The following is a 14,931-nucleotide window of genomic DNA, read 5'->3' on the forward strand; positions in this document are numbered from 1 at the left end:
GATGACAGGCTTTGCGTAAGTCACAGTGAAGACCTTTCGGAAATTGATATCGTCGACAGCAAGCCACGGCCTTGTTTTATGTTTCAATGGTGAAAAATTACCAATAAAAATTACAAAACATCATTAAATAAGATTGCTTTTTCATAGTTTATGTGTGAATATACTTGAACGATTTTACTCAAGCCCGTGGGAGCCACAGTTGGTCTTAGTCAAATATAGTAAAATATAATGTAACTGTTTTTAATTGCTTTTATTACATAGGATGCCAATTTCAAATTACTACACTGATTGTTCAGGATTGCACGTTTTGATACTGGTCAATTTCCCTATTATTTTGTCGAGTCAACGATAAACTCCCGCGTTGAACTGTTTTCCGCAGTAACAATTGTTCAATTTTTAGAAAATAATACTAACTTGAAGACTATTTATTTACTTCAATATCATCTATAATACATTTAAACAGTTTTAATCAACTTCTCAACATCAAAAATTTCTGGAAAATAACGAAACAAATTTTCTTATGATCTCATGAAAAACCTGTACAAAATTCACATAGGAAAAGTGGCGGCGCTGTGTTGATTTCATGACGTTAATCCTCTTTATAATACAGTATATACTTTCTTATATAAGGTTATGAAAAATAAAAAATGGTGAAATACAATCTGTCTAAATTTTCGTCGTTATTTCATGTAATGAGTGAAAATTTTTGTTCATAACAAAAAAACAAATAGCACTTTTTCATGATTGCAATTTGAGTTAAGTAGTCTTAGCTATCCCCATAACCATTATAACTTTAAATAGTAAAATCGCCAAAGGTGTCAATAGCTGTAAACAGTTTTCAAGTGCAGGAAGGAAAAAACCGGTAAAACGCTCAAAACTGACGTAGTAAGCTGCGCCACCTTTACACCACGTGCTCCTTGGCAGGCGGGAAGGTTCGTGGCATTTTAGTTGCAAATCGTCTGCTAAGTACGTCGCGGTAAGATATGGGGTGGATATTAACCATTTTGAATATACTACTAACTTTGAATGTTTACATTGCTGCAACTGTAAAATATGATGGGTAAGTCAACTGATATATTGTTTTTGTTATTAGAAATTATTATTTAAGCGGGTTTGTTATTATGTTTGGGTTTGTTGTGTGGGGATGGGTGGAGCGCAGAGAGGTGGGGTGTGTGCGTCAGGGTAGTCATTAGTTTACATATTTTGCACTCGTATGGTCCTACCATAAAGCCTCAGTGTGCTTCCTACTGAAACCAAGTGAAATATAAGAAAACTATACGATTCTTACCCGACAGCAAAATGAGAAGACTAATTAATGTCACCAACAATGGTCTTGGAGTTGCATCCATGAGTTGATTACAATGGAAAAACCCTGAAAACTCATCTTTCTGGACTTTGTTCTCACTTTGTATGAATCTTGTCACAAATTATAAAATTTGATATAATTATAATCGTTTAGCAAACTTTTAAACCTTAACATAAATTTCTTAACGATTTTTAAAATTACCTTAATTATTTGATCAATACTTTTTTGTCGAAATGAAATTTTTTTTTTAATAGCTAAATTACGTGAATCATTTATTTTACTGACTTAATTACTGGAAATAGTGAATTAAAATTATTATTGATTTCGATCGCTGTTTAGTTAGTTGATTCTTTTGTCAATCAATTATTCGGCATTTTTAATATAAAATTATGATATAAGAAAGAAATACATTCTTAACTACTGAAGATGATTCGCAATCGACAACCAATTAATGGAGTTTGTGTATAAATGGTTTAATAATAACCTGGAACTTCAAAGTAAATCACCGTTAAAGATGATCTCGTTATGAAAATAGATATGTGCACTTAAGGTTATTAATTATTTTAAACTGTTGTGATTTGGTAGTTCACAGCATCTTACGAATGGTAGTGAGCTTTGGCAAAAACTGCATTGCTCAATTCATAGCGAGCGTGCAGAATAATTAAAATATCACAGATACGCTTTTATAGGTGCTGCGGTTCTTGAGTTACGTTGTAAAGAGGGCTGAAGCAACAACACTTTTGTAAAACGTACATAACTCATTAACAACAATAAATTAAGCAAGTTTGCAAAGTATATGATTTGTAGAATGAACTTTTGCAAAACATCAAGGCGTTAATTTTCAATAATATATTGATATAAATAATGAAAATCAAATTTTAGGTTGCTTCGACCAACAATACCTCGTCTACCCTTAAGATTATTCTTTTAAATTATTGGTGGTAATAATTGATTGTCATTTCAACCAAAAACTTATATGAATACATTTTGCAGAGAATTATTAATAACGTTAAAGAAACAGGCAGTAATGCGCTCTTTATTATTATACAGGGTATCTATAAAAGAACTGTACCGTCGGAACATTATTTTTTGAGTAATTTACTACCGCAAAGAAACATAATAGAATATGTTCTTTAGATTTAAATGCTGCTTAATTTTATCTGTTTTTTATAATGTATGAATTGCCTGTGTTTTAATGCTTTTATATTACTCTCTCGGATCATTTTCCGGGGAAACAAGAAATAGCAATATTTATATTTTGCGACAGTACAGTTATTTAGTGAGAGCATTTATGACACATTTCATGTCAACTTTCCAAATGTTTTTTTTATTACCCATTTTATTAAGAGAGAAATTGCTACGTGATCTTGCAATGAAAGGTATGATACAAGAAGATATCGAGTCAAAATGCAGATGTAGAGTACGTGTTTTGCTTTTGAAATTCATTATAATCGTCGTCATTATTTCAGGCCTTGCTGTCTGAGGTGAGCGATCGCCCTCGCTCTCCACCGCTCGCCCATACTCAATTTCTAGTGAGTAATTTTCCACGGCAATAGACATTAAATATTACTTGCTGCGAATCACCCAACATTGAATCCAATTACATTTTTCAGTACTTTCAATGTATTTGATTTAAGCTAACGTGAAGTTGAAGATTTGCAGTACTTTTTAAGATCGTAATCAGTTTGGAAGACTCCTGCCTTCTTTTCCTGTGAGTTTGTGCCGATATGTGTAATTTTGGAGACATTATACAAACCACATATCTACAGTTTGTGTGGAAATTTTTTAACCTGCTACCACGAAATGAGGCAAAGTCGCAAGTTGGTAGTGTCGTGTATGGCAAGTATATTGCACAATAGAACAGAAAACCTGGTTTTTGTCGATAAACCTGGTTTTTCAAGCGAAAAACCAGGTTTTTTAAATCGAAAAACCAGGTTTATCAATTCGATTGTCAGAGTTTTTGATAAACTTGGTTTTTCGGCTGATAAACCAGGTTTATCAAAAACTATGACAATCCAATCGATAAACTTGGTTTTTCGATTTGATAAACCTGTTTTTTCAATCGAAAAACCAGGTATTTCGAATTTGATTGTCATAGTTTTTGAGAACCTGGAAATACTACTTAATCAAATGAAAAACTTTAAATGGGAAATACTGGGAATTGCTGAGACGCATTGGACAGACTCTGGCGAATTAACCATGGAAGGCTGTAAAATCCTTTGCGCAGGAAATGATACCATCCACAGAGCAGGAGTCGCTCTGATTCTCAACAAACAGGCACAAAATGCCCTCCTAGGCTACAACCCCATCTCAGCAAGAATAATGTCTGCAAGATTTCAAACTAAGACGGGAGCAATCACCATCATCCAAGTATATGCACCCAATACTGCAGATACTGAAAACAGCGTGGACGAATTCTACGACCAACTACAACATGAAATAAACAAAACGCCCAAAAAAGACATTCTAATGGTAATGGGGGACCTCAATGCCAAAGTAGGAGACAACAACTCAGAATGGGCAAATGTAATGGGGAACTATGGATATGGGAACATAAACGCCAGAGGTGAAAAGCTGTTAACTTTCTGCGCCACAAACAATCTGTGCCTCACCAACACTATGTTCAAACAAAACAAAGCCAGCAGACAATGGACATGGGAATCCCCTGATCAAAGAACTCATAATAAAATTGACTTTATTATGATCAGCAGCAAATGGAAAGGATGTATTACAAACTCAAGGAGCTTTCCAAGTGCTGACGTGGGATCCGACCACCAACTTGTACTAGCAAACATCCAACTGAAATTCAAGACTAAACCTAAACCAAAATATCCCAAGCGATATGATGTCTTCAAACTCAAGACTCAAGCTACAAGAGAGAGGTATGAGGTCGAAATTGGGGTAGCTTTGCCCCATTGCTTGACGATGAAGACACTGACATCAATGACTCATGGGAAGCAATAAAAACAGCTTTCAGCAACACATCAAAGAAGATACTGGGAAACAAAAAGGCTCAAAAGCCTAAACCCTGGATAAGCGAGGAGGTCATCAGTTTAAGTGAAGAACGTTCAAAGGTCAAGCAGGAGAAACTGATAGATCCTAGCAAAAAGACAAGGTACAACTACCTCACTAGGGAAATCAAACGGAAAACCAAAGACTGCAAAGACATTTGGCTGAAAGACCTATGCAGAAATGTAGAGAATGCACACCAGGCTGCCAAGTCAAAAGAGGTGTATTCTACAATAAAGAAAATCACTAACAAACCAACCACCAAAATGCAAACTGTAAAGAACAAAGAAGGAAAGATACTAACTGAACTTCAAGATGTGAAAAACCGATGGAGAGAAAATTATGAACAACTTTACAACAACCAAAACCCTATTAATGAAGAGATAGTAAACAGCATCCCACAAATGCCAAGCACAGAAGAGGAGCCAGACATTCTGAAGGATGAGATTACCAGTGCCATAAAAAAGCTATCTGATGGCAAAGCACCTGGATATGACAATGTGACAGCTGAAGAGCTTAAGGCATCGGGTGAAGCAGGTGTCAAAATCCTGCACCGGCTGTGCAACAAAATATGGAAGAATGAAGTCTTCCCAGAGGACTGGGAAAGGCCATAATAACACCCATATTCAAGAAAAAAGACAAGCTTGACTGTGCAAACTACAGGGGCATCAGCCTACTGAGCCATGCAGGGAAAGTGTTCACCACCATTCTCCAACGTAGAATCATGAAAAAAGCAGAGGAGGTCATGTCTGAATCCCAAGCCGGCTTTCGACCTGGAAGATCAACAGTCGACCAACTTTTCACCTTACGTCAAATCGCAGAGAAATTCCTTGAGAAAGGCAAGAACCTGTATTGCTGCTACATTGACTTTGAAAAGGCCTTCGACACCATATGGCAGGATGGGCTGTGGAAAGCAATGGGATTCCTCGGCTTCCCAAGTAAGATCATCAGGCTCCTCAAAGCACTATACAGTATATCAAACAGTGCTGTGCGTGTGAATGGCGACCTGACTGAGTGGTTTCACACAACAGTGGGAGTGCGGCAAGGGTGTGTGATATCCCCACAACTCTTCAACATACTTCTTGAACTTGTTATGCTGTACGCAACCCATGACACCGACATAGGAATATTGATCCAGGGACATATGATCTCAAACCTCCGCTTCGCCGATGACATTGTCCTGCTAGCTGACTCTGCTAGTCACCTGCAGACTGCAGTGGACAACGTCTTTCGTAGCAGCTCGAACCTCGGACTGAAGATCAATATTGGTAAAACCGAAGTACAGGTTATCAGCAGCCAAAAAGTCAACCTTAACATCAACATTAATGGCAATCTGCTCAAGCAAGTGGATGAGTTTGTGTACCTGGGAGGCACCATATCTCAGAAGGGCACAAGCAGAGAAGACATCAGACACAGAATAGGAAAAGCTCTAGAAGCAGTCCAAAGACTTCATAGCATATGGAATGCAAAGGACATTCAACAGGCCACCAAAATTGAACTATACAGAGTCCTAGTACTATCTATCCTAATGTATGGAGCCGAAACCTGGACCATCAAGAAAGAAGACGAAAATCGACTTCTAGTCTTTGAAATGATGTGCTTGAGAAAGATCATGGGCGTATCACGACTGGACAGAATACGCAACACCATAATACGGGACACACTTGGACTGAACAACACAATCATTGATAAAATCACCCAAAAAGGATCCGCTTCTTTGGTCACATTCAGCGAATGCGAAATGACAGATACCCCAAAATTGTGATAGAGGGCAATGTACATGGAAAAAGACCACGTGGAAGACCTCCCAAAAGATGGATGGACACTATCAAAACAGACTGCTTGGCTAAAAATATCACCTCCATAGCAGCAGCAGGAAGAATGGCCAAAGACCGAGTGGTATGGCATGGATTCACCATGGATCAGATGGCAAGGCAGAGTGCATCAGCATCCGTGCCGACGCCTTAGGTCAAGGTAGGTCAAGTTTTTGAGAAACCAGGTTTATCGGCCGAGAAACCTGGTTTTTCACTGATAAACTTGGTTTTTCAATTCGATTGTCATAGTTTTTATTGATAAACCTGGTTTTTCAATCAAAAAACCAGGTTTTTCGAATTCGATTGTCATAGTTTTTGAAAAACCAGGTTTATCGACCGAGAAACCTGGTTTTTCGCCGATAAACTTGGTTTTTCAATTCGATTGTCATAGTTTTTTTGATAAACCTGGTTTTCATTCGAAAACCAGGTTTTCAAGGTTTTTCGAATTTGATTGTCATAGTTTTTGATAAACCAAGTTTATCGACCGAGAAACCTGGTTTTTCCCTGATAAACTTGGTTTTTCAATTCGATTGTCATAGTTTTTTTGATAAACCTGGTTTTCAATCGAAAAACCAGGTTTGTCAAATTCGATTGTCATAGTTTTTTGATAAACCTGGTTTTCAATCGAAAAACCAGGTTTTTCGAATTCGATTGTCATAGTTTTTGATTAACCTGGTTTATCAAAAAAAGCTATGACAATCGAATACTATAAAAAAGAATAGGGACGATAACGACGTTTTAGGGACGATAAAGACGTTTGCCCCCTCGGATTGACAATGCTGGCTACGCGCCTGTTTGTGTATCTATACAGCACCCAAACCGGCTTCACAGATTCGGCGAGCAGGGTATGGCAAGTATATTGCACAATAGAACAGAAAAACCTGGTTTTTCGTAGATAAACCTGGTTTTTCGATCGAAAACCTGGTTTTCGATCGAGAAACCTGGTTTTTCGGTGAAAAACCAGGTTTTTCGGCAGAGAAACCTGGTTTTCGCCGATAAACTTGGTTTTCACTGATAAACCTGGTTTTCAATCGAAAACCAGGTTTTCAAATTCGATTGTCATAGTTTTCGAAAAACCTGGTTTCTCGGTCGATAAACCTGGTTTATCAAAAACTATGACAATCGAATTTGAAAAACCTGGTTTTCGATTGAAAACCAGGTTTATCAAAAAACTATGACAATCGATTTGAAACACCAAGTTTATCGGCGAAAAACCAGGTTTATCGGTCGATAAACCTGGTTTATCAAAAACTATGACAATCGAATTTGAAAAACCTGGTTTTTCGATTGAAAAACCAGGTTTATCAAAAAAACTATGACAATCGATTTGAAAAACCAAGTTTATGAAAAACCACGTTTCTCGGTCGATAAACCTGGTTTTTCAAAAACTATGACAATCAAATTCGAAAAACCTGGTTTTCGATTGAAAAACCAGGTTTATCAAAAAAACTATGACAATCGATTTGAAAAACCAAGTTTATCGACGAAAACCAGGTTTCTCGGTCGATAAACCTGGTTTTTCAAAACTACGACAATCGAATTCGAAAAACCAGGTTTCTCGGTCGATAAACCTGGTTTTTCAAAAAAACTATGACAATCGAATTCGAAAACCAGGTTTATCAAAAACTACATTGTAATAGTAATGGTGACACACTTCATGGCGCGCGGGCATGGTGTGATCAACGAGGTAGAAAGGATAGAGGTCCTGCCGATTTGGTAAAGGTGCTCTTACATATACCCCTTGAAGATTCCACATCCATCCTACCAATATCATGTTAAAAACATGTAAGCACATCAAAATTTGCTGGCATGGAGTGTACAGTACCAGGGGGAATCGATGCGTGTACGAAGTTGTGGTACTCGACAGTTTGTTTTCAAGCTCCTTGTAGGCCTATGTAGCGTACAGACCACAATAAATCAGCAAATCCACTCGGCTTCATAAGCGTCTGTTGTTTTTATATTCCCCGTCTCTGAAATCAATGACGTAATCAAAATCTACTCAATATTCATATTTTCGAACGTTGTTTGCTCCAGTCCAGGCCCTGCTCCAGTCCTCAATACAACACAGTGAAGCGGCCGTGCGTGAGTACCGGTATTCGAGGCCTGGAGGATCTAGCCTAAGTGCAATCGGGGAGTGCAAGTGTATAGTACTCGATTGTCACAGTTTTTTTTTGATAAACCAGGTTAATCAAAAACTATGACAATCGAATTCGAAAAACCAGGTTTATCAAAAAAAAATATGACAATCGATTTGAAAAACCAAGTTTATCGGCGAAAAACCAGGTTTATCGGTCGATAAACCTGGTTTTTCAAAAACTATGACAATCGAATTCGAAAAACCTGGTTTTTCGATTGAAAAACCAGGTTTATCAAAAAAAACTATGACAATCGATTTGAAAAACCAAGTTTATCGACGAAAAACCAGGTTTCTCGGTCGATAAACCTGGTTTTTCAAAAACTACGACAATCGAATTCGAAAAACCAGGTTTCTCGGTCGATAAACCTGTTTTTTCAAAAACTATGACAATCGAATTCGAAAACCAGGTTTATCAAAAACTACATTGTATGACAATCGAATGCTCCTCGAAAACCGGAATTTCCAAACCATTAGTAATGGCGACACACTTCATGCGCGGGCATGGTGTGATCAACGAGGTAGAAAGGATAGAGCGCCCTGCTATGGCAAGTATATTGCACAATAGAACAGAAAAACCTGGTTTTTCGTCGATAAACCTGGTTTTTCAATCGAAAAACCAGGTTTATCAATTCGATTGTCAGAGTTTTTTGATAAACTTGGTTTTTCGGCTGATAAACCAGGTTTATCAAAAACTATGACAATCAATCGATAAACTTGGTTTTCGATTTGATAAACCTGGTTTTCAATCGAAAACCAGGTTTTTCGAATTTGATTGTCATAGTTTTTGAGAAACCAGGTTTATCGGCCGAGAAACCTGGTTTTTCACTGATAAACTTGGTTTTTCAATTCGATTGTCATAGTTTTTATTGATAAACCTGGTTTTCAATCAAAAAACAGGTTTTCGAATTCGATTGTCATAGTTTTTGAAAAACCAGGTTTATCGACCGAGAACCCTGGTTTTTCGCCGATAAACTTGGTTTTTCAATTCGATTGTCATAGTTTTTTTTGATAAACCTGGTTTTTCAATCTAAAAACCAGGTTTTTCGAATTTGATTGTCATAGTTTTTGATAAACCAAGTTTATCGACCGAGAAACCTGGTTTTTCCCTGATAAACTTGGTTTTTCAATTCGATTGTCATAGTTTTAAAATAAAATTGACCGGGGCCGACTTTACGGCTGATTCGTAGTGTCCAGTCACATTTGTAATATGTTATTAAAAACAACATATTGAAAGTATTTGACGACGGAGAAAAGTATTCAACGACGGAAACGTTTACACAAAGTTGAAAAAATAGACAATTTTGCTGCCACAGTAGTCTCATGTTGTTGCGCCTTTGCATTCAAATGTATAGAAAGACCACCCGCTATGTAGAATGTCACTTCGAGACCTACTGTCTATAAGCTGTTATGGCAGCGCACAGGTGGTCACGTGTGTATCTATAAAAGCGCATTTATAAATATAAACGAAGTACACTGATCATAGATATTATCACTATTTAGAACTGCTGTTAAAACCAACACAATCCAAAATCGATATTTATATATACTTTTATTTGCAACAGTCGTTTTTAGCATAGCTCTTTCCTTTTATTCATCGGAGTCATTATAATATGCATGATGATTGCAAAGAATTACAGTGATTAACCTGGGGGATCGACACACTCTTATTATTTAAATCAAATCACCAACGATTTTTATTACTTATCGTATAAGCTGTTTTGAATGTCTGAATAGTTGCGTAAGAATTATGCATAGTATTAACTGAAGGCAGTTACAATTAACAAGCATATAATTAGTGTGATTCGCCAGAACAAGCTTACATAACTGCTCTTTAAAACCTGATTTCAGACTGCATACACGCATACAACCTGTGGCGATATGAAGTCCTTCTGATTCAAGTTGTTGCTAGAGTATTCATATATTGCTCTTGTAATTTCCGTCGCAGTGCCATAATGGCGTCTGTTCTTGCCATCAAATGGACATGGCCTAAGGATAGCATACAATTCATATTAAAGAGAATATTATTTTTTGACATATTTTGTCATATTTTGTTGTTGTTGTTGCTGTATCGGACTGAAACCAACCGGTTTGTTTGACATAGGTGTGTATATAATTGTTTAACACAATTCTTGCTATGAGTTGTAAAATTAAAAACAGGGACAATATGACACAACATCCAATGAAGGGAGTAACACAAGACATATAAACAACGTTAAACACCCGACGTTTCGAAAAGACAAAACTTTTCTTTCTCAAGGGATAAATTAAGAGACCTGCACTCAATATAGTGGAGACCAGCTTGTGAGTTGTAAGTCATGACTGAAAATCGCTCGGAGTTCTCGTCAATGATATGTGGATTTGACAACTTCAACATTAGAAGAATTTCTTAAAACTTTAACATTACTAGAATTTTTTCGCTTACCGGGAGCGCTTTCACAGTATAAAAAAAAAGAAGAAGAAGAAAACAGCGCAGTGATTTATAGTGCGCTACGCACAGGCACAACGCCTAGACGTTGATCCACAAGCCTCAGCACACTTTCCAGTTGCGTCTTCAGCAGAAATGTTATGGCTCTGATAATTTATGAATTGACAACCTTGGATGACTATATTTCATTTAAAATAATGTCTTTATAGTAAGGTAAAGTCAAGACATGTACAAAATACTAAAATTGTATAAAGGGCAGTGCAACATCAGATAGCTAACACAACTTGATTTTGTATTCATATCCTCGAAGCTTACATAAACAGAATTAACCTGGCGGTTTGAAGTCTAGCTCATTAGCTTATTTTCTATAGTATCGGTCCGTCAATCCACAGGTCACGGATGCAAATCATATCCTGGATGGTCAATGATATTTTGTCCACCGGCTATTATTTGTGTACAAGGAGACTTGTATCAAAAACCATTTACCAAAAAAAATATCACCAAAGTTAAATATAATATTAATTTTAGCAGGTGAAATATACAACCAATTGCGTAAAAAGGCAATTGCTCTCAAATACTTTACAAAAAGATGAACCACTGTTATAATTTAATATGTTCACGTAAATATCAGATTTGTGTTAAACTGATTTAAGGGCAGAGTAATGGGAGAGAACATGGACCTTTTCGAGCATCATTATTTCTGAATTGTATCTCCAAAGTATATAAAACTATACATTTTTGGAAAGGAAATGAATCAAGGAATCCCATGGTGACGTCAGATTTTTTCAAAAATCTCGAGTTTTTGATAAAATCACAAAAAATCACTTTTTTACCCCAATTTTTTTGTGACAACTTAAAAAAAATCAGTTCGGAGTAAAAAAAAATCAGTTAGCTTTTAATGAAGAAGAGACATGAACTTAGGGAAGGTTTTTTATTTTTTGAAATTCGTCTCTTTTTCGAAATATTGGAAAAACATGTGAAAAAAGCAATTTTGTCATTCTATTCAGCTAAAAATTGCACATAATGGTGTATATTTTTGATTATAACAAATATTCTGCAAAAATGAGAAAACCTTCCCTAGACTTTGATGTACTCTAAACGATAGTGCAAAAAGTTTACCCTTTGCTTGCATATTTTTCGAGTTATTTTGTCACAAAAATCGTGCAATATTGTCAAAAGTGAACTATGAGAAATCGACGTTTTAGTAAAAAAATGTCAAAATTATGCACAAAATGTCCTTATATTTTAAAACGGCAAGACTTTCACGCTTGTAAAAGCTGTACCTGGTGCATGGTCTTAATATGCATCTTTTTGCAACAATGAATTTATAATGTCTGCTTTTAGTGCGCCAAAATTCAAAATAATTAAAAAATCTAAGTGGCATTTTGACTGCAAATTTGTGTTTTGTTTACACCGCATTTGCCGGCGTTAAAAACATACCGAATGCGCCTTGACTGCGTCGGACATACGCGCAGACTTGCGCCGCGTCACGCGACACGAATCGTGCGCGTAATCACAATATTTCGCATTCGCGCATTTCTGACTCATTATTTCCCGCCAATTTACTAAGCTGTCTTGAGCCATGTGACTTTTTAGAGTTGAAAAGAGTGAAATAAATCAAGCAAAAATACGTGTAAATATTAACAAGTTGTATTTTATCAGTTTCAAGTGAAAGAATACATCTTAGTGTTGATAAATATCAAGAAATCTCAAATTCGGGCGTGGACGAATGTGTCTTCCATTACTCTGGCCTTAACGGTAATTATCCACATGTATCCCGCTAATAGACAGCGTTCTTAAATTAAACTTATTTTAGGTTTACTCCTCGGGAAAGACAATTATCAGGAAACGTATTGAATTAATGCGTATATTGTGGCTCATATAATCACGTGGGTTTGGTAAAGTGTTTATAAAGTTTTAAGTATAAAATCGATAATATTTTATAAAAGATGCAGTATGCAATTTTCCATTAACATGTATTAATGGATTAAGCTTGAAGGATCAAACAGAGTTTAACGGTTAACGGGACTTTAAATAAGTTTAAACATGTTTTCATCGATATACAATTAAGGGGTCAGTCACACACCTTTGTATGGTATTTTTGTGGGACATGGGAGCACATCAGACACACCAACTTGTATTCAGAATACCAGAAATATCCTTCTGATATCAGATAATTTAGATTTTCATGTAGTTCGCGATATAATGCAAATTATTTTATGGCAAATCCTTCAAAATTTACATTTTTTACATTTAACAGTTCTCGGCGTAAATTTTATAGATTTAGTGATATGTACTTAGAGTGTAAGTAGCTGGGAGAAAATCCGACCATAATATGAACATTTTAAATTCTCGAATTGAAGATATACAAGAAATTTCATAAAAGATCTTAAAATTCTAGGTTTTTTTGGGAAACTTGAATGTTCATTATTCATTATGATGGTCGAATTGATTTTCCTCCCAGCTATATACACTCAAGTACATATCATTGTTAGCAATGTTAATAATTTGCCATGCAATTTGTATTATTTCGCGAGTTTCCAAAAATACTCGTATGCAGAATGGAATTTGGGGTGTCTGATGTACTTTCAGATCCCCCAAAAATGCTGTATTTTAATTAAGGTGATCTCAAATAAATGAATTTAACTTTGACGAATATGGAACTATATTTCCAAACGGTGATACAAACAAAGAAAACAGGCAACTTCTACATTTGTAAGGCAGTAATATTCATAAATTGTTGTCAAATATTTGGCAAACAAGATGACCAATTTATATTTAACAGGTTTCAACACGAAGGATATGTAAAATTTGTTTTAAACTGCCTTTACGGGAATTATTCACACGTAAGGACACCATGCTTAAGATAAATTTGTTTTAAACTGCCTTTACGGGAATTATTCACACGTAAGGACACCATGCTTAAGATAAATTTGTTTTATGAAAAAGAATATTCGGTATGAATTCTTTTTTTTTAATCATTCAATCAAGTTCGCATATCAATATTATTTCAGAACTTTTAAGTTAAAGTCGATCATATTTCTATGAAAAATGCATTATGCACAAATTGCCACAAATATGTATTTATGGATTTAGCTTCGAGGATCAAGTACGGGTTAAAAGTTAACAGGGTTTTGTGTTTCAGATTTACCATCCCTTTGGCAATTTAAACATTCATGAGAAGCTTTTAGGAACGCTGAACACTAAATTTATATTCGGTCGCTTATGCAAAGAAGCGATTCTCACACATGATCAGTGTGCTAAAACGACGTCGATTTCGCACACTGATTATGCACGCGATTCAATCGTCCCTTTGCAAAAGCGATCGAGTATAAATTCAGCTATAGCATTTCAATATTTTGCTCAAAGTGTTGCACAACGATAATTTCTTCAATGTCAAAAAACTTAATATAAATATCACAATAATAATATCAACGAATAACTTAAAACTCTTTAACAACACACATGTTTTTGTCTTTAGAGTAATAAATTTTTGTCATCAGAGGTGGGATACGGGTGAATGAGTGCCTGATATATGACATTAAATCTTGACGTTTCAAGTTATGAGTATTAGGATTGGTTTTGGTTTTGGTCACGTGGTTTCCTATTACCATGCCTAAGCTCTTGAATGCTTGAATGACGCCCTTACCGATATCTTTGTCTGTACTCTTTGTTAGACACGTAAAACTTTCAGTTTCGGTTTTCATTTCAGTTTGTTACATAATTGTGTGACTGCAGAATCAATTGCTTGAAGTCACCTTGATCAAAGTATACAAAAGAGTTTTAAAATTTCGCAGTGCAATATTCACGAGCAGTGGATATCTATATTTGAAATCGTGGTGTAGATGTTTGAATAATCCTTGGATTATGTTCTTGTGAAAAAATACGGACCTTCGAAATATTTCTACCCGATATTACATATCACATATACGGGATAATCGATTGAAACTAAATAACTCCAGTTATATGCTAGTTGACTTTTATTCAAGTTATTTATTGCACAAAAAATGAGAGAGAGAGGGAGAGAGAGGGGAGGAGTGTGGGGGTATGAGGGTGTAGTTGTGGGTTTTGGGGTGGGGGTAGGGGTGTGTGTGTGGAGTGTGTGTGAAGTGGGTAAGGGGGAGAAAAAGAGAAACAGAAGGGAGAGAGTGGATTAGAAGAGGGAAGGGAAGGTAGTGGATGGGTGAGCTCGAGGGGAAATGGAGCAGAGTGTGGGGAGGGAAGAATACAGTGTAGAAGA

General features: G+C 36.1%; 1 protein-coding gene across 1 annotated transcript in view; it reads left to right on the plus strand.

Annotated features, from left to right (window-relative positions):
• The first annotated feature begins 927 nt into the window (after positions 1-927).
• Positions 928-14,931, plus strand: part of LOC140168490 (carboxypeptidase B-like) — a 39,333-nt gene continuing 25,329 nt past the window's right edge. The window contains exon 1 of the mRNA XM_072191890.1: positions 928-1,060. Within this exon, the coding sequence (XP_072047991.1) occupies positions 984-1,060 (77 nt within the window). The 5' untranslated portion in view covers positions 928-983. The remainder of the gene's footprint in view (positions 1,061-14,931) is intronic.

This window comes from Amphiura filiformis, chromosome 13 (genome assembly GCF_039555335.1).
Source record: "Amphiura filiformis chromosome 13, Afil_fr2py, whole genome shotgun sequence".
Taxonomy (NCBI): Eukaryota; Metazoa; Echinodermata; class Ophiuroidea; order Amphilepidida; family Amphiuridae; genus Amphiura; species Amphiura filiformis.